A 22,926-nucleotide genomic window follows, 5' to 3' on the forward strand; every position below is an offset into this window, starting at 1 on the left:
GATGACTTCTGAGGAGTACAAAGAGTGAAGTGATATTTACCTAGTAAGCCCCAGGAGGGGGATTGTGTGCAAGGCAGGTGGAGGTTAGGGGCAGGTTTCGTGGGTTTGCCAAGCTCCAAGCATCAGACAGTGTGCATGTCAAGGACAAGAAATCAAAACTGTGTGAAATGGCTGGAGGTGGTTTAGTTTGAGGTCATGTGTTTCTCAGCTCTGTTGTTGAATTAGTATGAGACCCATGGTCTCCATGGGATCTTCCCTCATGCCTTCTGCTCTCTGGTCACATCCTCGCTCATGTCATCCTTGTTCTCCCAAGGTGAGGTTACGCACACTGCACAGGGGCCAATGAGAGAATGTCCTGCCAGGAAAAACCATCCCAAAGAGATGCTTTCCCCTTTGGCACCGTGTCCTGTATTTGCCAAGCAGCCCACATCCTGCTCTGCCCCAAACCTTGGGGCAGACTTCCCACAGGTTAACTGGAACTCTCCAGGATGAAAATCAAGCCTGTGTTCAGGAAACACTCGAGAGCCTTCGAGGTTCACCTAGAAGGAAGTTGGAAATTGTTCACTTATGTCACTGCATTTGCAGTTGGACAACAGCCAGATTGTTCATATGACAATCGATCAAACACACCTAAGTTTCTCCCACAGATTAGCCATCGACTGTTACCAAAAGCCCTCACTTCCTTTATATTGATTTATAGCAGCAGTAGAAATATACCACCCTAGAGGGCACACCTCCTTTTAGATAGGTACCTATAAATGTCAAGGATTTTCTATTCAATTGAGAAGAACCCAGCAAAATGGGGATCTCCACGGTCATCCTTGAAATATGTCTTTTATGGGGACAAGTTCTACTTACAGGTATTATGTTTAATTATTATATTCATTAATTTCACTCCTGCAGACCCAATCATGGCAAATGTTATCTACTACTTTCCATTTCAAGGGAAGTTTTATATCAAAGAGTGGGTAGTCCTTTGCTGATAATTGTAATTGTTTGCAGGTGTTCGGGAGGAATGGCTCTTTTTTGTTTTGTTTCTGGATGAGAAATATAAGTAGTTGTGGTTAGAAAAAGCCAATCATTCTGTCAATGTTTTCAGTAAGTCATTGAACTAAAGGAATGATTGATTGGTGTCAGAAAAATCCCTGAAATTCAGGAAAGGTGGATTGTGTACTGTTAAGAGGCTCTCAGACTTTGCAGCAATTGGTTAAACACACAATTTGTGCACAATGAAAATGGGCAGAAAAGATTCCCACTGTAAATGCCCTTTCTGTGGCTTCTTTCTACAAGTGTGTCTGGGCTTGATGGCTAATATTTGCCGAGCAAAATCAGGTCAAGTAATTGAACACAGACAAGATCATTAAGATTCCAAGTTTGTCTTGGAATTCCAAGTTTGTGTGTCATGCCCAGCTTTAAACAAACACTTGAAGCCCAGTCACTCAAGCATAGCTGTAGGTTCTTAGAGTGTCAGATGATAGATGAGAGAGTCATCGGCAAAGCACTATGATTGCTGCATCTCAATGGCGCTTTGCAGAGTTACGAAGGGAACAAGTGATTCTCAGTTTGCCTGTTGTCTCTCTCTCTGTCTCTCTCTGCCTGTGTCTCTCTCTCTCTATTTTTCTTTCTTATCTACCAGGTAGTTATTGTTACTTTTTCTCTTCTCTCTCTCTCTTTCTGTTTCTGTCTGTCTCTCTGTGTTTCTCTCCTTCTCCCATCTTTTGGCAGATATTGTCTTTTCTCCCTCCTTCTCCCTCTGTTTCTGTCTCTGCATTTCTCTCCCTGCCCTGCTCACTGTATCTTCCTGTCTCTTTCATCTATCAGGGAGCTATTACCTTTCCTCCCTCTCTCCTCCCCATCTCTTTCTCTCTCTGTCTCTCTTTATCTATTGAGCAGCTAGTAGCACCTCTCTCTCTCTCTGTCTCTGTCTCTGTCTCTCTCTTCAACTATTGGGCAGCTATTACCACCTTCCCTCCCTACTCCTCTCTCTTTCTCCCTCTGTTTCTACTCTCTTTCTACCTTTCTTCTCTCCCTTTTTTGTTTCTCTCCCTCCCCTTATTCATTTCTTTCTTCCTTCTTCTCTTTTTATCTTACCTGCTGCCATGTTTTTTTCTTTTGTGTCACCTTTTGCTAGATTCATGAATTTCAGGAGACAGGGTAAAAATCACCTAATTTTCAGATAACTTCCAGAACTCTCATTCTCCCCTTGGGCTCAGCGGGGAAAGCTATGAAGACTAAGATTCATTTGGGAGGTTGCCTTCATGAAAGCAGTACCCCCAGACCCAGCTCTCACACCTGGGTGGTAGGGAGCAGGCCCACACCGTGCGACCAGCATGTGCACGCAGTGTGTGCATGGTGTGGAGGGGCTGGCGGCCATGGGGCCCGAGACCTCGGGGGAGTGGAGACTGAGCATCCTCATCCTGCCTTCATCAGAAGCATCTGAAACTGGGAGGCCACATCCTCAGCCCCAGCTCTCATCAGTGCCAAGTTCACCCTCCAGATTGGCTCTGAATTATGACATGGAATTCACATCAGCCACTGTAGACCGGGAGTGAATTGCCCTGTCTTTATCGACAAAGGAACAACAGGCAGCAGTGCTCTTTGGTTGAGGTAATTTGTAGTTTGCCCGTGATGTTACGTGTGTGCATATGGACAGGCATGCACACATGTGTATCTGTATTTGCCACTCAGAGGTGGGAACTAATGCTCTCTGAAGTGGACCTGTATTCTCTCATTTAAATCTGCTAACATCCCTGAGGTTAGGAACAATTATTTCCACATTTCAGATGGGGAAACTGAGGCTCAGAACAGTTATTGGCTCGTCCAAAGACAGTACTGGTGAATAGCTGGGTTAGGGCTTGAATCTGGATGAAAGTTCACTAGCATTCAGATGGCAGCTCTGGCCACTGACCCTTGCCGCTCCTTGCAAGGAGCTGAGGTGATGAACTGAACCATGGCATCTAACTCAGTGTTTGGAGCCTGGCCACAGAGCTTTGCGCTGGAAGTACTGAGGTGGCAGGCACCCGTCAGCTCTGGTCTTTATGCAACCTCTTGAAAAAAACTCAGTCTGCCCAGGTTTGTGCTGTGGTACCCACTGCTGGCCCCAGAAAGCCCCTGCTCTGCCACTTGCCCACGTGGAGACTCTGAGAGCCTCAGTTTACTCATTTGTATGTGGGGGTTATGTTTCAACCCATGCCGTGTCTCTCTGGCAGGTGGACAGAGCCTCAGAATTATTTAGTGTTACTACTCTAGACATTTTCCTAATGGTTTATCCAAATGCAGCTTCTTAAATGTAATGTGAGCTCTTGGATTGGATCCTGGAACAAAAAAGGAAAAACTGGTGAAATCCAAATAAAGCCTGGAGTAAACTTAGTAGGAAGGTACCAGTGTTTGTTTCTATGAGAAGCACTTAAACCCAGGAGGTAGAGGTTGCAGTAAGCCGAGATTGTGCCACTGCACTCCAGCCTGGGTGACAGAGCGAGACTCTGTCTCAAAATAAATAAATTAAATAAATCATTTTCCAGAAATGTGCCAATTCTTACTCCTACCAGTAAAAAACATGAGTAGCAATTTCTGCACTTTCACCAGCTCTGAAGTTATTGTTCAAAAATCTTGGCTGAACTGCTGGATGGAAAAATGGCATACGATCCGTTAAATTTGCATTTCTTAGCTTACAGTGAGAGTGAACATGTTTAAGCCATTTGTACTCCTTTACTTTGAATCACCTGTTTATGTCCTTTGTTCAAATTTTGTTAAAGTTAGTGTCTTCTTTATTGATTATATAAACTCTGTATTTTGGGTGCTTATATTTTAGCATTATATTGATGACACATATTTTCCCAGTTTGTGGTTTGCCTTTTAATTTTGATTTTGATTTTTTTCTGCACACATATTTTACATTTTTGTGTAATTAAATGGACTGCTGTTTTTCTTTGTGATTTCTTCTATTGATTTTTTTTTTTTTTTTTTTTTTTTTTTTTTTTTTTTTTTTTTTTTGAGACGGAGTCTTGCTTTGTTGCCCAGAGCAAGTGGCGTGATCTTGACTCACTGCAACATCTGCCTCCTGGGTTCGAGTGATTCTCCTGCCTCAGCCTCCTGGGTATCTGGGACTACAGGTGCCCGCCACCATGCCTGGCTAATTTTTGTATTTTTAGTAGAGACGGGATTTCACCATGTTGGCCAGGCTTGTCTTGAACTCCTGAGGTCAGGTGATTCACCTGCCTCAGCCTCCCAAAGTGCTGGGATTACAGGCATGAGCTACCATGCCTGGCTAATTTCTTCTATTGATTTTTAAATCTAGAAATTTCTAACAGGAATCAGATAAAAATGTCACTATTCTTATTTTTGTGCATTTAAAAAATAGTTGTTTAGTTCTGAAAATTATTTGCTTTCTGGTGTGAGGTAAATAAGGTTTTTTCTAGATTTTAATTTTTATAGCTATAATTTACTTTATCTCACTTTATTTTACTAATTTTGAGCAAACAATTTTTTGAGTGCTATTACATGGCAAACACAGTACTAAACACTTGACTTACGTTTTCTGACTTTTTCTTCACAATAACCTTATGAGGTAGCATAATCACCCTTTTACAAATGAGGAAATGAAGACCAGTGAGGTCACCTGACTTACCTGTGTTCAGAGAAAAAAAATACATGGCGGAGCTAGAACTTGAACCCTGGTCATCTGCTTCCCATGTCCATGGGGAACACAGGGTCTCCCATCCCCATTTCCATCTTCCTAACACCCTGCCCTATCAGTATGTTTTATTTTTCAAGATTTTGTCAGTTATTTTTAGCCTATTTATCTGTCCTGAGGAACTGTAGAATTATTTTTTTGAAAGAACTAGTCAAACAAAGAAAAACCCTTTAGTAAAAATTATATGAAACCTATGAATTAGTTTCGAACGATCAACATTTCTATGGTCAGTGTTTCCATCCAGAAACCTGGTTCTTCTCTGTCTGCCAGAAGGCGCTCAAGAAGTTTTGCATAGTTTGTAGTTTTATTCTTAGGAGGTTGTTTCGAAGGAGTGGTTTATTCATAGTGTCTCTACTTCCTTAGTGCTAATTTTAACATGGACCTTCGCCTCTGCCTGGCTGCCTTCTGTCCATCCTGCCTGGTATAGCTCAGTGATTGTTTGACTTGAGGGTCAACCACATGGGACCTGCTGCTGGGCTCCTGAACATCCCTCCATTGGCGCCGCTATGCTCTGCTTGCTTACCTGTATGTTTGCTATGGCTACTAATTGCTTACCTGTATGTTTTACCCACTAGAGCCTAATTCCAAAGGGCAGTGGAGGTGTCATATAATCTCAATATTCTTCCTGCCTGGTGGAAGAGCATCTATTATAGCTGCAGCTCAGTATGTAGTTGTAAATGAATTCTTCCTTACCACCCTAATAACATTGCTGCTACTGTTCCCTTTACATATGCTGCAGCACAGCACTTTTCAAGCTTAGTGTGTGTTAGAATCACGGGAGTGCTTCTGAAAACACAGCGCTGAGTGCCACCTCCAGAGTTCTTGACTTTGTAAGTCTGGGTGAGGCTAAGACTTCACATTTTCAACAAGTTTCCAGGTGCTGGGTGACGCTGCATGGAACCCAGCTTGGAATCATTTCTCTAGAAGAACTCTTTTCTAATGTGACTGAGACAGGTAGTTGATTGATTACTCAAAAAAGTTGTTTAAAATGGGAAATCAACCATCCTGGTCAACATGGTGAAACCCCGTCTCTACTAAAAATACAAAAAATTAGCTGGGCGTGGTGGCACGTGCCTGTAATCCCAGCTACTTAGGAGGCTGAGGCAGGAGAATTGCCTGAACCCAGGAGGCGGAGGTTGCGGTGAGCTGAGATCGTGCCATTACACTCCAGCCTGGGTAACAAGAGCGAAACTCCGTTTCAAAAAAAAAAAAAGAGAAATCAGAAAATATGGTACATACACTTTAGATGTTTTGTTTTAACTTAAAATATGTAATACACACATTGATTCCCTAATTTGTTGATGTAGGCCTCTCTGCAGGGATCTTCAGTAGTCCTGCAGTATTTTTCTGGCATAAACCACACCCATTATGCATCATCTATTATTTCTAATATTGGTTTCTCTAAAGAGGAACCTGAAATTGAAAGCATTTGCAAAGCAAATAAAGGTGCAAAAGTTCTATTGTTTTATATACCTTTCTTCTACTTTAAAAAAATATATATATCTTTCTTCTACTGAATAAACTAAGTTGCTTAAAAGCATCAGGTGGGTAGGCCTGGAGGTGGGGTGCACCCACCTGATGCTTTTCAGCAACTTATTCAGTCTTTCCAAAGCATTCTGCCTTATCTTTGTAGAAAGACACCTTTCTTTTTGCACCCATATTTCACTAATTTATTTCATATTTAGGTTAATGTCATGCCAAGTACCGCTGGCACAAATAGGTTTGGGATTCACATTTGACTCTAGATGACCACACAAAGTTGATTGGAGTGGAACCCGCCAGGTGTGCGAAGTGTGCTTGGCTCACCCACACTCGTGCTCAGTGGGTTACAGAGGATGGAGGGCTTCAGTTGACCTGGCTGGGGTTTAACTGAAGGTTAGTGAAGAGAATTTCCTGCCTGCTGTTGCCTCTGTGGTACCTTTTATCCAGAGTTACCAGACTCCTCAAATAAAAATACGGGACACCCACTGAAATGTGAATTTCAGATACAAAATTTTTTTTCTTTTCTTTTCTTTTTATTGTTTTTAACCCTCCTCAACCTCCCTACCCACTCCGTCCCTCCTCTGTTCCCCCCGCAACAGACCCCAGTGTGTGATGCTCCCCTCCCTGTGTCCATGTGTTCTCATTGTTCAGCACTCGCCTATGAGTGAGAACATGTGGTATTTGATTTTCTGCTCTTATGTTAGTTTTCTGAGAGTGACGGTTTCCAGGTTCATCCATGTCCCTACAAAGGACACAAACTCATTGTTTTTTTTTCATGGCTGCCTAGTATTCCATGCTGTGTATGTGCCACATTTTCCTTGTTCAGTCTATCATCGATGGGCATTTGGGTTGGTTCTAGATCTTTGCTATTGTAAACAGTGCTGCAATGAACATACATGTGCATGTGTCCTTATAATAAAATGATTTATAATTCTTTGGATATATACCCAGTAATGGGATCGCTGGGTCAAATGGAATTTCTATTTCTAGGTCCTTGAGGAATCATCACACTGTCTTCCACAATGGTTGAACTAATTTACACTCCCACCGACAGTGTAAAAGTGTTCCTATTTTTCTACATCCTCTCCAGCATCTGTTGTCTCCAGATTTTTTAATGATCGGCATTCTAACTGGTGTGAGATGGTATCTCAATGTGGTTTTGATTTGCATTTCTCTAATGACCAGTGATGATGAGCATTATTTCATATATTTGTTGGCCTCATAAATGTCTTCTTTTGAAAAGTGTCTGTTCATATTCATTGCCCACTTTTGAATGGGGTTGTTTGTTTTTTTTCTTGTAAATCTGCTTTAGTTCTTTGTAGATTCTGGATATTAGCCCTTTGTCAGATGGGTAGATTGCAAAATTTTTTCCCATTCTGTTGGTTGTTGGTTCACTCTAATGATTGTTTCTTTTGCTGTACAGAAGCTCTGGAGTTTAATTAGATTCCATTTGCCTATTTTGGCTTTTGTTGCCAATGCTTTTGGTGTTTTAGTCATAAGGTCCTTATATATGCCTATGTCCTGAATGGTTTTGCCTAGGTTTTCGTCTAGGGTTTTTATGGTGTTAGTTTATAATTTTTTTTTTAATATAAATGTGTCCCATGCAATATTTGGGACATACTTATATTTAAGAAATATTTCTTGTTTATCTGATGCTCAAATTTAACTGGATGTCCTGTATTTTATATGATAATTCTACTTTCACCCCATTTTCTGTTGACACATGTTTATGTCTCTGTTCAAGTCTATGTAAAATATCCACTCCTCTCTTTTTTATTTTTATTTTTTTGAGATGGAGTCTTGCTCTGTCACCCAGGCTGGAGTGCAATGGTGCAGTTTTGGTTCACTGCAACCTCCACCTCCCAGGTCCAAGAGATTCTCCTGCCTCAGCCTCCTGAGTAGCTGGGATGACAGGCGCGTGCCACCATGCCCAGCTAATTTTTGTATTTTTAGTAGAGATGGGCTTTCATCCTGTTGGTCAGGCTGGTCTCAAACTCCTGACCTTCTGATCTGCCTGCCTCAGCCTCCCAAAGTGCTGGGATTACAGGCACGAGCCACCATGCCTGCCAAATATCCACTTTTCTCTGGGTAGTTCCTGCTTGGAGAGGCCCCGTGAATTTCTGCCTCTGAGGTTTTCACTTCTCCCCTACTCTGGGCCCCTATTAGGCTAAACACAAATGATCACCTGATTGTGTCTGCCCAAGTGGCCTGTGAGGTCTGGAGGACTGAGACTTACTTTTTAGGACAAATTTCTTCTTTTCTCACTGACTTTTGATGCTTCATGGTGCAGGCAGAGATTATTCCATATTCACTGATTGAATTAATTAACAAGTGACAAACTCAGTGAACTCCCAAACTAAAATGTGGTATTTAGTTTAATTAGGAAGGGTGTCAGATCTAACTCTTGTTTTCAGATGACCTCTCATTTGGCCTTTTTGCTTTGCAGGTTCAGCAACAGTAACAGTGACAGACACCACAGAAGCTGGTTTACAGGAGACTCACATGATAACTGGTAATGCTGTATCTAAGCTCTGGGGCTGGGGAGTTGTGGTGCCCAAAGCCACCCCAAGGAATCAGGAGAACCTGCTGCAGAAAATTCTGCTGGGCTTTGTTTAAAAAATACACACACACACACACACACACACTTGAGACAGGGTCTTGTTCTGTTGCCCAGGATGGAGTGCAGTGGTCCTGATATGGCTCGCCATAGCCTTGACCTCCCAGGCTCAAGCCTTCCTCCTCCCTCAGCCTCTGGAGTAGCTGGGACCACAGGTCCACACCACTATGCCTGGCTATTTTATTTTAAGTCTTTGTAGAGACAAGGTCTCTCCATGTTGCCAGGCTGGTCTGCGACTCCTAGGCTCAAGTGATCCTTCTGCCTTGGCCTCCTAAAGTGCTGAGATTACACATGTGAGCCACTGCATCCAGGCCCTGCTAGGTTTTAGACATAGGACAGGAAGAACCTCCTTTGGTGGGGTTGCCAGGGTTGAGCCCTTCAGCCCCTTCCTCCTTCCAGCTGACAGGCCCTGGGCCTCCGTCCCCACCCCTGCCTATGCACACCTCGTGCCTCTGATTTTTGTCCCCAGTCTGCCCCACTGGGTGTCCAGGGAGTTGTACCCAGTCTCCAGGGCAGCAGAGGCCCATGAGTACAGCAGGATGTAACTGAGGACTTTTGGATATATATAATCCCTTATTTTTTCTCTTCTTTTCTAGGATTTGCAACAGAAGAAAACTCTGTTCCAGTTCGTAATTCAAATGGTAACTGCCTCTACTCAATATTTCTTCATCTTACTAGAGTCCTGTGTGGATATGTGAGTGCCTATTTGTGCAAAAGCATAGGCCATGAATTGGGTCAAATGTTTCAAATGTAAAAGAAATATATAGCAGGAGGCAGAAGCATGCAATGTTTAAGAGCAACGGCCTGAGGACATGCCCAGCCCTGTTACTTGCGAGTCAGTTGACTAGCAAGTGGGTAACCTTCTTGAGCCTCAGTTTCTCCATGGGGTAGAGTTGAGAATTAGCTAAGATGATACGTGTAAAGTTCTGGTACAAGAACTGAGGTTCCCATGTTAGCAAATGCCCCAAATCATCTGCCATGATTAGGCTTTCAAAATTGGCACTTTGGGGCATGAGGGAGGGAGGGAGGAGAAGAGGTGTCAGGAGTGTGGAAGTGTGAAGTGCAGGGTTACAGGCACCTCAGAAACAAGCCTAGCTCCCCCGGTGACACCTGGCAGGCTGCTTTGTTTTCTGAAGGTAGCACATCCAGAGTAATTCCCATCACAGTGCTGTGCTCATGTGGGGCACTTCCAATGGTGAGAAGGAGTTGCCATGGGCGGGACAGGTTCTTCACAATTGGAACGTGACTTGACAGGTCAGGCCAGAAGCAAGGAGGGACCTGAAGTTGATGATGCCACGTGGGCCCCCTCAAGACACAAGGTTGGCCAAACTCTACTGAAGAGTCAGGAAAGTTGAGCTTAAGTTCAAACAGGAAAACATGCTGAGGAATCTGGGTTTCAGATGGTCAGGTCTTTTTGGAGTCTTTGCTCACAGTGTAGGGCAAGGGACAGAGAAGTGAAATCTCTGTATCTCCCTCTAGGTTTGGCTCTGAGGCTGGTGAATGGAGGTGACCGATGTAAGGGCCGGGTGGAGGTCCAATACCAGGGTTCCTGGGGCACCGTGTGTGATGACTACTGGGACACCAATGATGCCAATGTGGTCTGCAGGCAGCTTGGCTGTGGCTGGGCTGTATCTGCCCCAGGAAATGCCCGGTTTGGCCCAGGCTCAGGGCCGATTGTCCTGGATGACGTGCGCTGCTCAGGATATGAGTCCTACCTGTGGAGCTGTCCCCACAATGGCTGGCTCTCCCATAACTGTGGCCACGGTGAAGATGCTGGTGTCATCTGCTCAGGTGGGCCTCCAAGAGATAATACAAATGTGTAGCACAGGGCAGAGTCATAGTAGCAATGATAGCTATTCCTCCCTAAGCCTCCGTTTCCCTAAAAGGCAAATGGAAATAATACTAATATCTTGGGCAAGTTATTTTACCTCTAAGTGCTTTCGTTTACATCTCTATAAGCCAAGAGGAAAAACCCTTCCATCGTGAGTTGCCATAAAGACCAAATGACATAATATAGGTGAAATGCTTAAAACAAGAGTGGTAGAAATTGTGCAATCAGATCATCATCACTGATATTACTCTAGCACCTCATAGTGTTGTGTGCTGACTGTGTGCCAGTTAGTAGGATAAGAATTGCGTCTACATTTTCTCCTTTAATTCTCCCAATAACCTTAAGAGAGGTAGTAATTCTTGAGAAATGATTATCTCTGTCATTTTATGGAAAAAAAAAGGCCTTTTCATCTCCCCTGGTTTTTGTCAACACATCACTTGACTTTTTTGAATTTATGTCCAAGTAATTGCTAATCTGCACTTTAAGCAATTGCATTCAGTTCGTTGAAAGCTAGCAAATTAATTCAAAACGCTCAAACTCAACTCCTCAGGCCCATAATACAAGCTGGATGGGATAATTTTTTTTCAAAGAAATAAGAAAAGCAGCGAGTCCCACATTTGTGCACAAGCCTAATTTGCTTTTCTACCGTGATTAAGGGTTAATTATATTTTACTAAAATAACAAATTATCTTCAGCAGGAAATATACAGGAGCAAATGTATAAGTTATTACTGAGTATTTTATTAAACCTCTTTTTAAGATATTCAGAACCTTTTTTTTTTTAATCACCACATTTCCAGGGGCTAGTTTTGCATTTTGCCTTGGATACACTAAAGACTCATGAAATTGTTATCAGTTTGGATTCCATTTCCAGAGCAGACTATGGATCTGTTGATGGGGTTTATGTGTAGCTGCCACAGCTCTACTTCACGGCTCACTCTATTGGTTCAAAGGTGGGTGTTTTGGTCAGGATTCCTGTGGGTGAAATACATGTGTCTGATTTTTCTTTTATTTCTTTTCAGCCGCTGAATCAGATCATCTCACAACACTTAGTAAGTGCATTGAAAAGAATATCCTATATTAGTTTATAATTTTTTAATCCTATATAGTTATTTATATCTTAAGAATAAATGCTGCTTTTCTGAGCTTTAATGAATGGCATAAGGACTCCATAAAACTACGATTTGTGTCCCTCCTTGAAAGACAAAGGCAAAAGAAACTTCTTTCAGCATGAATGGACCACATGGTTATACAGTTATGTGTATGTGTGTGTGTGTGTGTGTGTGTGTGTGTGAGTGTTTCAATTTTATTTTATCTCACCTTAAACTTCATGCATGTCAGAATCAACTAGAGTATTTGTTTGAATAGATCCTTGGAATTCCTCTTCCTCCCTCTAGAGACCCTTGTTTGGAGGGCCTGAGGTGAGGCTCAAGAATCCTCAGTTTTACATCACACATGAGGGTGGTTTGCAGACCACAGTTTGAGAAACCATCCTGCATGGCCCAATATGGATTAAACTTTGGTGTTTGCAGTGTAATTTTGAAAGCACTGCTTTGGTCAGAAGTTACAAAGAAAGTGACAGAAGCGTGTGTGTGTGTGTGTGTGTGTGTGTGTGTGTGTGTCCTTTAAATGCTGCCTATTTTAATTTATTGTCATCAAGTGAATTTAAATTTTTAACAGTTCCCAACTGTTCTTGGCTACGTCCTAAGTTTGACTTGTTGATATTAAAGAGTTTTTCATGAGCAGATTGCTGTCACTGAACTTTTAACATTGACCTCTCAAAATAGCCTTAACATCTTTGCCACCACATCTGGAGAACCCCAGTCCTCCTAGGAGCCTTCTAAGCAGGAGAGCCCACAGCTTGGGAACATGTCCCCTGCCTTCAGGGATGATGCATCAACTGATCACACAGGCACAATGACAAATGTGAAAAGCGCTGGAGCCAGAGTGCATGGCAGGAGAGGTGTGAGCAGCTCATCAGGAGAGAGACCCTGAGGAAGCCGCAGGGAGCTGAGGTCTGGAGCAGGTGCAGGAGTAGCCAGGCAGAGTGGGGAAGAAGAGTGTTTGCCTCTTCCCTTCTGGCACTGTTGTCAGAAACTTGAAAGAAACAGGCACAGACTTAGACTGACTGTAGCCACCATCCCCCAGAAGCCATATGTCCTCCCTGCTCAGCCGCCTTAATGTGCTGTCTAGTCAGGGTGGTGCTCTGATGGGAGGCTCTCCTGAAGTCCCATTTCTCTGTATTCTTGATACGTTTGCTGAAGCTCTAGGAAAAAAGGCTTTTGATCAGTGAAGTTTGGAAAGTGGTGCTTGCCTTTGGTGGCAGGAAAATATTGGTCTTTGGGGATAAAGGGGTAAAGAACAGGTGCGTGCACAGCTGCTGTCAGTTTCGGTTCTTACATGCTTTTTAGGTCCTTGTCTAAATCCCGGGAGAGAGGGCAGGGATAGGCCTGCAGACATGGTCAGTGAGGAAATCTCTGGAGAGCTCATTCTTGGTCATGTCTCAAACGACACATTGAGCAATGAGCAATCCATCAGCATATCCACTTTGTAACATCCTCCACTTCCTCCACACCATCCCCTCGGGCTGTCTCCGTTCACTTGGGGACAGTGAGACTCCATGGCAAGGGCTCACATGAGGCTCCCATCCACAAAATCCTTAAACCCTGCTGAGACAGATGCAGACTATGGAGCAGGAAAGACAGTGCCTGGGAGTGTGAGATAACCTGTGTGCTTGTGGTGGATGAAGGGTAAGGGCTTACCACCTTCTTAAAGATGAAAACTGCGAGGATCAAAATGGTCTTATCTTGAATAGTGCTGCAAAGTCAATAGAAAAGCAATGTGGAGCTTTGGTCAAGGCTGCTGGGTGACTTCGCATTGAAGACCCACCTTTGGTGGGCCGGGGAAAGTAGGTCAGCGTGGACCACCTTCCTTGCATCAGCAAGAACCACAGGACTGGGTGGTAGCAGACCGTGGTTTTGCAGGAGGGAGTACAGGGGAACATGGTGGACAGGGATGTCACAGTCTCCGTGTCCTTACCTACCCTCCAAATGTCTGTGCCTCAGTTTCTCATCTGTAAGTGCTGATGGCAAGGTTGGTGGGAAGGTTAAAAGAGATAATATATGTAAAAACGGTATTATCTTCAAGGAACTATGAAGACACAGTAAGACTTCACGGTAAGTCAAAATGAACGCTTGCTTCGATTCTCTTCCCAATACTGCTCCTGCTCTTCGGCCTCTCTCCCAGCTTCAATGGAGTAGCCTACTTGGTAGACATGGGCTAGCTTGATGATACCTTGCCTATTCTTTTTTTTTTTTTTTTTTTTTTTTTTTTGCTCAAACGCTTCCTCAGCAGTAAATACACAATAGATATGTTTCTCATCTTCATGAGATTTGTGGCAGTGACAGTTCAAATGGAAAGACACCAGATCTCTTAGAAAATGCTTATGTCTTTGGGAAATACCTTGACAGATCTCTTGGTGGCTTCTGGTTGGGCCATTCTGATGGCTTAGCTATGTTGGACACTGATCCCCAGTGATAGACATCAGCCTGTCTCCATTTCCTGGAAAAAAAAAAAATTACAAGTGGGAACCTCCCCTTATAGGTAATTTACTACCATGCCCACAATGGCAGCTGGGGTTATCTACAGCTATGTGGTTGATTCTTGGAAAACTAAAAATTCATCTCAATAGATGAAAAAGGGTCTATTCAAAATGTGTGGACATAGCAGAACCAGAAACAACTTCGGTGTTCTGTTCTGTGCTATAGATGAGCCTTGTCAAGGCCCTGGAGCTCTGAGTTTGTGAGTTGGATGAGTTTGACTGCCATGAAATTAAGCGGGATACCCAGGATACTCATTGGCAGTGGGAATTGCATGGTGTCATGCAGACTGTTTAAATGGCAGAGTTTTGAATGGCAGGATCTCTCAGGCACGTCAGTCAGCATGTGCTTGAGTGTGGGAGCAGGGATGGCATGTGAAAAATGAGGTGGGGATGTTCTGGTACAGATGTTCCCTAGTTTGCTATCTCTGTTGAAAGAATGTCCTGGTTTCTATTGTGAGTTGCTTCCTTATCAGGGGTGTGTAGTCACATGGTGTCAGCGGCCTCCTTCCTAAGCCATCAATACGAAGCAGGGCAGCTGGGGAAGCCCATTTTGGACTTCACATGCAGGCTATTGAGGCAGGTGAAGCAGTTCTCTGCCATAAACAGCAAGTCCTGTTACTGGTCTGTTGGTTCTGTTAGAGAAATTCAAATTTCTGAACCATGAGTGTCATGCTCTCAGGACCCACATTTACAAAGAATCTGAGGAGCCGGGTGTAGTGGCACATGCCTGTAGTACCAGCTACTCCAGCACTGGAGGCAGGAGGATCGCTTGAACCCAGGAATTTGAATCCAGCCTGGGTAATAGAGCAAGACTCTGTCTCTAAAAATAAAATAATCATCTGATACTTTGGTCAAATGCCTAATCCTCCTTTTACCAGGAAGCAAAAAGAAAAGGAATAATGAAAGAAACTATGTTGGAAATGTTAATAAGAATTTAAACATAGCAGACCTTTTTGTATCACATAGATTTTGGTATATAAGCATCACGAAAGACAAAAGAATACTACTACATGTCTTTTATTAGCAAAATAATATGGTCCAGGTTCTTGCTACAAAATATCGTGATAAAATCCCTATCGAAGTGGGTAAGAGCATCATATTTTACCTTAGAATTATATTATTGACTCCTGGATTCTTGAATTTGAGAAATTCCTCTAGGATATCATCATTTGAAGACTCATAGTCTGATCTGTTGTACAATCAGTTCTGTCATTATTAGTATCTGGAGTGCTGTGTCTTGTCTCTTTATATTCCTCTTCTGGTTCATCTAATGATTGCAAAATATCTTCCTTTGTTAATTTTCTTCTCTTTGCCATCACTAGTAGATAATGAAAAAATTTGAATTCTTAACTGCATTCAATGAAAGCTAAAAACAGACTATGAAGACAGTGTCTCCAATCGTAAAAAAAAAAAAAAATACTTCTTGAAAGAAAACAATGCTTTGGGCATGGAAGAATGATGACTTACATCACCATTTCTTCTTCCCTCTAGGCAGCGTCACCATTCTACCCTTTTCTTACAATATAATAATTGATGAATAATGATGCAATAATTTCTTGGATGATAAAATGGTTAAATGTTTCAAGATACAGGAAAAGTGAAGTCAGATGCCAATAATGAATCTTGGATTTATAAAAGGATCTAATGGATCCATATGGTAATTACAGGATAGAATGAGTTTTATCCTATTTTTTAAATGAATACATATTCTCTCTAATCTTTGAAAGACCTCTAAAATATATAAAAGCTATGCAACATCAGTACTCACAAGTATAGTTAGAAGTGCTCAAAAAGAAACTCAAAAGCTACAATTGAGTCCGACGGACCTTGTCTGGCCTCACTGAATTCAAAGATCCATGGATCTCTAGATTTCTATTTGCTTCAAGATAGAATAAAATGTTTTCAGGTTACGGGTCAGAAGGAACAGAACATCTGACACTAACATATTTTCTTATTTAGGGGGCGTCCAAGCGGCTGTTGTCAATGGCAGCTATCCTCAAATTGCAGACAGGACAACAGCTTAAACTGTCTTCTCTTGTCCAGCCCTTTTCTCCGTGCATAGATTACATCCCGTCGCTCTAAGCCGTAGCGTTAGGGGGCTAGTAGAGACATGTGCTTCATTACACCTAAAATGATGGCGCTCCTCATATCCAATCCACTTGCTTTAATCTGCTGTTGTGAAACTCATTGAGCAAGAACCTCAGAGACACACAAACCCAAGATTGAGCCACAGCGCCCTCTGGTGTGATTGTGCGGGGAAGCGAAAGCCAATTTCTGTGACTTGTAGGAAATTATTTGTAAATCGTGTTTCTAAAACGAATTTACGTTCTTTCCAGGTGAGTGGATCCCAGGGACTACAGACGCTGGTAAGAACTTTTCTTCACTCCTCTTCCCTGGTGGGGTTTGTCAGATTCCCTCTGCTGCTGTTGGCTAGCTGAGGCTGATCACAGCTGTGGTCACAGAGCAAATGCCCACCTTGTCAAATGCAGGAATGCTGGGGGTGCGGAGGGGTGGGCAGGAGACATGGGTGCCAAGACCCTTGGCATGTCGCAGGTGCACACCCAGTCAATCCCAGCTGTCATTCTCCTTCTTCTTGCTCTCTGGCTCTCGGCCATTTATAAGATGAGATTAGCTTCAGTTTGGTGTGAGGAGAGGTAGTTGAAACAAAAGGTTGGTACCTCTGCTTCTGGGTTGAAGCGATTCTCCTGCCTCAGCCTCCCGAGAAGCTGGGACTACAGACTCATGCCACCATATCCAGCTAATTTTTGTACTTTTAGTAGAGACAGGGTTTCACCATGTTGGCCAGGATGGTCTCAATCTCTTGACCTCATGATCCGCCCACCTCAGCCTCCCAACGTGCTGGGATTACAGGCATGAGGCACCCACACCTGCCTCCCCTTTTCTTTTCACTAATAATGACAGATATCTGGAAGATAACTAATGTCTACCAAGCACTTGTTATGCACCCTGTATCAAATGATTTTCATGTATGAAATGAGTTGCTATATTTTAAAAAGACTTAAAATGCCACGTGGCACACAGTAAGTGCTCAACTAATGCACATAGTGGGTACTATTATCATGAAATCTTCCCAAGAACACTTTGAGCCAAGTAATATGATTATACCCATTTTGCAGATGGGAAAAGCAGGGCACAGTTAGGTAATTTATCAATATTTCTGTGTCTAAGGTCATGTGTCTGGTGAGTAGCAGGGTAGAGATTTGAGTCAAGGATAGGTGCCTCCTTCTGCCCCTGCCCTGGTCTTTGACTTTGGCTTAATGTCCCTGTCTCTCCAGTGAGCGTGTGAAGACCTTTGTGCCCAAGTTTGATTTTTCAGAGTCTCCTATGTATTCACTTAGGATGACTCTGCCCCTGGGCCCTTGGCACTGTTGAGGCCAGTCCCTCCCCTTCTAGGACATGCCTTGAGAGATCAAGAAATGGGCTGGGAAAGGCAGCTTTCTGACCAACATGTAGCAAGGAAAAGGCTGAGGCAGGGAGACGGAGCACTCTTCTGGAGGAACTATTCACAGGGTGACCAGGAGGGGACTCATTGCCCCACTGCACCCCTAAGTTCATCTCTGATCCAGAAGAGGTGCAGAGGGCATAGAAGGTAGGATGTTTAGCTCTTAAGAGGGGCCCTTCTGAATAAGGCCCCAGGTCTGAACAGGCACCTCTTCCATGGTTTATGTTCCTGAGACTTGGGAGGGACAGAGCATGGGAGGTCCAGAATGTACCTTGGGATGCCCTGAAGATGGCCCAGCTGGCCTTCCTCCCTCCAGGAGGAAAAGCAACCTGCCCCCTCCTGTTTCATCCCATTCTAGCCTCTCACTCTGTGGCCACAAGTTTCTTGTAACCTCAAACTCACCATTGAAAAGCCATACCCAGGATCTGGCTCCCGCCATTAGGAGGGTGGGCTGCGCCCTCAGGACCTGTGCCTATTTTCCTCGCAACGTTAATGCAGCTTACCCCGGTGGGTGGTCTAGTGGCATCGTGTCTGGCAGGAACATGGTGGCTTTTGACTTCCCAGCATGGCCAGCTCCATGGTGGGACACAGGCTGTCTCAGCCCCTTCCAGGAGAGGAGGCTGGAAAAGTCGGTCGAGGCTCGCTCTTGGACTTGATTCTGATGGAAGTGGAGAGCGTATTAAAGCATTTTGAGCAGGGAAGTGAGATGAATATATTTGTACTTTGTAAAGATAAAACTTGGAAACCATCTGGAGACCGATGACTCCTCTTAGCACAAAAATGAATGCAGAGTAAGCACTTCATCAGTGCTGGTTGAATCAATGCATGTGGATGGACTAGAGAAAGGAGGAGCAGAGATTGAAGATTCAGCTGGGAGTAGGCCAGGTTCAAGGGGATGAAGGCCTATCCCAGTGAAACGGCAGTGAAAATGACAAGGAAAGGACTTGGTGATGTTGGATATAGGATGTGAGGAGAAGGAGGAGTCGAGTGTGATGCCCACATTCCCAGCATGGTTGGTGTGGAGCATGGTGAGATCCTTAATTCAAACGGAAAGAAGAGGTGACACTGTTTGGGGTGATGGATGGGGTGGGATGGGCAGGAGGCCACTGGAGATTAGAGCTTGACTGTCAGGGCTGAGTCAGGGACAGAGAGGTGGATTTGGGGATCCTCTAGAAAGTTCTCAGAGTGCATGAGGTTCTCCAGGGGGAAAATACAGAAGGAGAGGAGGGCAAAGACAGAACGTGGAAGCAAAGGGATGTGTCAGGTCTGGTCAGAGGACGAAAGTGGAATGAGGGGGGCAGGGATGCAAGTCAAGGGGGCCGAGAGCACCGGGGTAAGGGCTTCCCGCTGTGTCACTGCAGGGCTGCCTCTGAGGCTGGTGAGTGGAGGTGACCGGTGTCAGGGCCGGGTGGAAGTCCTGCACCAAGGCTACTGGGGCACTGTGTGTGATGACAGCTGGGACACCCAGGATGCCGATGTTGCCTGCAGGCAGCTTGGCTGTGGCTATTCTGTGTCAGCCCTGGGAGGGGCCCACTTTGGTCAGGGCTCCGGAAACATTCTCTTGGGTGACGTGCATTGCTCGGGAAGGGAGCCCTACTTGTCAAGCTGCCCCCACAGCTTGATGGTACAACCACGAATGTGCCCACAGGGAAGATGCTGGTGTCGTGTGCTCAGGTATTGTGGATATCACCTTACTCTCTGCATGTGCACGTCTGAGTCAGTATCACAACACGTGAGCTGTGTATGTACACATGTGTGTGCTCTGCACTTTACTTGCTTTGTTGTAAGTTATGTTCTAGTTGATGTTGGAGAGCAGGTGGTACTGCCCCTTTTCAGAGACAGTGAAGGTCAAGGGATCATCTGCCTGTCCTTCTGAAGCTGGGCGTCGGGGAGGCAGGCTTCCGTCTCAGTCCCTCAGAGCCCGCCAATGCAATCACCTCATGGACTGGTTCTGATGAGCAGCATCACGACCACCCCTGGCCTGGGACACCAAATAAACATCTTCCCAAGTGGCAGTTTCTCCTCTTTTAAAGGCTGAGGAGGATAGGGGGACTGCTGGACCCTAGGATGTGAATGTATACCAACATCAAATAGAGGAGTGAACGAAAGCATTCTCTTCATTGGGAATTAAACGGCAAATAAGAGATACTTAACATCGTCAGTGGAAAAGAGAGCTTCTCCTGGACCCAACCCAGCAAATCCCAGTGCTGATTTCAGTTGTTCATATAGTGCCCGGATGTGTGGACACCAAGGGGGTCCTTTGATCATGACATGTTCCCCCAGGAGGAGTTTCTGGTTAAACTTCTAGTTGCTCTGGTCCACTTCTAGAGCAACTCTGGCATTTGCTATGTGGACGGGACTGAACCCATGCCACCCTGCACAGGATGTGCCCTTGAGAATCCAAGCACCAAGTAGGACTGGGCTCCCCATGGGGACATGGTCTTCCATGCAGCCCCCTAGTGAGTGGCTTATTTTGGCATTCTGAAAAGGTTGGTTTTCTCTATAAACCATCTTTCTTTCTAGTTGAATCACCTTCTCAGGAGTATTTCAGTGATGGTGAATATTTGTCATTTGAGGGTGTGTTTGACCTATAGAAACAGACAGATGTGATTTGACATTCAATCCTATGACTACGGCGGGGCTGTGAATGGACTGGGTGACTTTTTGAATAGAGGCTGTGGCAGCAGAGGAGGTGGGGGGAGAGTAGCAAGGGCAAAGGATGCTCATGAGGCATCCTAGCCAAGCCTATCACCAGCAGAGTGACAGAGCCGTTGGCACGTGTTTGGCTTTTGGCAATGGAGGATGCCCGTAGCACCTGTGCTTCCAGCCTCTGCTTCAGAGTGGAGGAAGCCATGGGCCAACCCTCCCCAGGAGAGGGCTAGCATCAATGAGCTCTTCCTTTCTCCATTCTGCAGCTTCTCTGTTTCCCTCGAAGGTGCCCCTGGAGACAACTGTAGCAGAAGGTAATGTCTATGCTGGGGGATCCCTGTGGGCTTATTACCCAACTGCACCCCTAGGTTCACCTCTGATCCAGAAGAGGCACAGAGGGCATAGAGAGTAGGGTGCTTAGCTCCCAAGAGGGGCCCTTCCAAATAAGTCCTCGGGTCTGAACAGGCATCTCTTCCATGGTTTCTGTCTGAGACTGGGGAGGAATCAAGTTGAAGATGCATCTCCAAGGAGTTCCAAGGTGGAGCCTGCTGTCCTGTCTCTAGAGATTCTGTTATCCATGCAGCTCACTCCTGTGGTCCTCACCCAACTGTGCTGACCCCTGGCCAGGCTAGGGTGCTGGATCTCTGGCTGCAGGGCCTTGAGAGGCAGGTGCCTACCTGCTGACATAGCCAAATTGCTAGGACAGCATTCTCGCCCTTGCCCTTTCTCTAAGCCCATATTAGGCCACCCTTGTTTCTTCCTAACAGAGAGAAATCACAATCTTTCAGCTTATGGGCACCAGAGGTCCTGCACATCCCCCTTGGGTACCTCCAGTGAGAAATCTGGGAGACACAGTCAATACAGCCTGGGATTCTGGCAGCCCGGGCTTGACTTCCCATTTCCCATGGGAAACTTGGGTCCTAGGAGAAGCTCAAGGACAGCATTCTCACCAAGGCCTCTGGCTCGCCCAGGGTTGGCATGGAGCAGTTGGAAATGCTGATGGTACATACATCAGGCCCTCCTATTCCTCAAGCCCTCTGCTTCCCTCTCCCTGTGGCCCATGGGGTGAGGCCTGACTTAACCTCTTTCTCTTCCCTATGGTGAAGAATACAGATAACACTGGAACTGCGGGTGAGACTGGCTTTACTCTTCCCTTTCTATAGGTCATGATGCCAACTACATCCATGGGCTTGACTGTGATTCAGGAAAAGTTTTAGGGGATGGGATGGGAGGGAATCTTGTGAGCACACAGTGACCTTCTGGGCCCCAGAGATCAGCTAGAGTGAAGCTTCCTTCATTGCCCTTGTTTGCAGGGGTAGGGAGAAATCAGTCAGAATGTGGCGTCTCTAACAGCCTGTTGTACTTTGGAATTAGAGACCAGTGGGATCAGCCTCCAGTCCAGAGTGACAGCCTAGATTCCCCCATCTCCACAGCCCTGTGCTGACCCCAGCCATCCTGGCCAGGAAGATCATGTGCGAAATATGCTCTATGCCAACTTTTGCACCCCAGATACGCATCAGAGCTCCTCCCAGGACAGCCTGATGTCATTGTGCTGCTCTTCCGTGTGGGGTGTTCTGTGTCCCTTGTCTGAGGGAATCAGGCAGAGCCCATGATCTGCTTAGAGAAGGGTCATGTGGATCTCCAGGCCCCCTCCAGGATGTAGATTAGGAGGGGCAGGTCCTCCAGCTGAAGCTCTAAGGCTTGGGTTTGGGCGGAGCAGTCACTCTCCTCTTCCCCATGAAGAATTCTAACTTCAAGGTGTGTTAGAGCCCAGCCTAGTTAGAGATTCTCTCAAAGACTCTGAATGGGGAAGACTCTGAATGCCCTGCAGGCCGTGGGATCTTGTCTGTCAGTAGGAATGTGCAAGAGAAATGTTGTGCCTCCCTCTAGGATCCGATTCCGGTTTGGCCCTGAGGCTGGTGAATGGAGGTGGCAGGTGTCAGGGCCGGGTGGAGGTCCTGTACCAAGGCTCCTGGGGCACCGTGTGTGATGACAGCTGGGACATCAGTGATGCCAATGTGGTCTGCAGGCAGCTGGGCTGTGGCTGGGCCATGTCGGCTCCAGGAAATGCCTGGTTTGGCCAGGGCTATGGACCCATTGTCCTGGATGACGTGCGCTGCTCAGGGTATGAATCCTACCTCTGGAGCTGCTCCCACAATGGTTGGTTCTCCCACAACTGTGGCCATCATGAAGACGCTGGTGTCATCTGCTCAGGTAGGCATCAAAGATCTCTGGAGGGTCGGGTGTGGTGGCTCATGCCTGTAATTCCAGCACTTTAGGAGGCTGAGGCAGGCAGATTGCTTGAGCTCAAGACCAGCTCTGGGTAAGATGGCAAACCCTGTCTCTAGTGAAAAAAAAATCACTTGAGCCCATTCTAGGGACAGACTATATTCAGAGAATATGGTAACAAACAGGTTTCTCACTCCAGGGACCCCACTCACCAAGCCTTTCCTGGTCATCTGGTGGCTCTGGAGTTTAGCTGGGGTTATCCAGCTGTGTGTGCAATGACATGGTCAGCACAGATCCCTAAGCGGCAGGCAGTGCCCCAACATTGGTTTGGAGGTGACTGAGGCACCAGTGTTCAGACACAG

At 45.3% G+C, this 22,926-nt stretch overlaps 1 protein-coding gene across 1 annotated transcript in view; it reads left to right on the forward strand.

Annotated features, from left to right (window-relative positions):
* Positions 1-774: 774 nt before the first annotated feature.
* DMBT1 (deleted in malignant brain tumors 1) overlaps positions 775-22,926 on the forward strand; it is an 89,144-nt gene continuing 66,992 nt past the window's right edge. Inside the window, 8 exon segments of the mRNA XM_074383027.1 lie at positions 775-860; positions 8,622-8,687; positions 9,389-9,433; positions 10,272-10,583; positions 11,645-11,674; positions 16,560-16,589; positions 20,602-20,649; positions 22,226-22,549. Coding sequence (XP_074239128.1) covers positions 800-860; positions 8,622-8,687; positions 9,389-9,433; positions 10,272-10,583; positions 11,645-11,674; positions 16,560-16,589; positions 20,602-20,649; positions 22,226-22,549 — 916 coding nt within the window. The 5' untranslated portion in view covers positions 775-799.

This window comes from Saimiri boliviensis, chromosome 12 (genome assembly GCF_048565385.1).
Source record: "Saimiri boliviensis isolate mSaiBol1 chromosome 12, mSaiBol1.pri, whole genome shotgun sequence".
NCBI classification, from domain to species: domain Eukaryota; kingdom Metazoa; phylum Chordata; class Mammalia; order Primates; family Cebidae; genus Saimiri; species Saimiri boliviensis.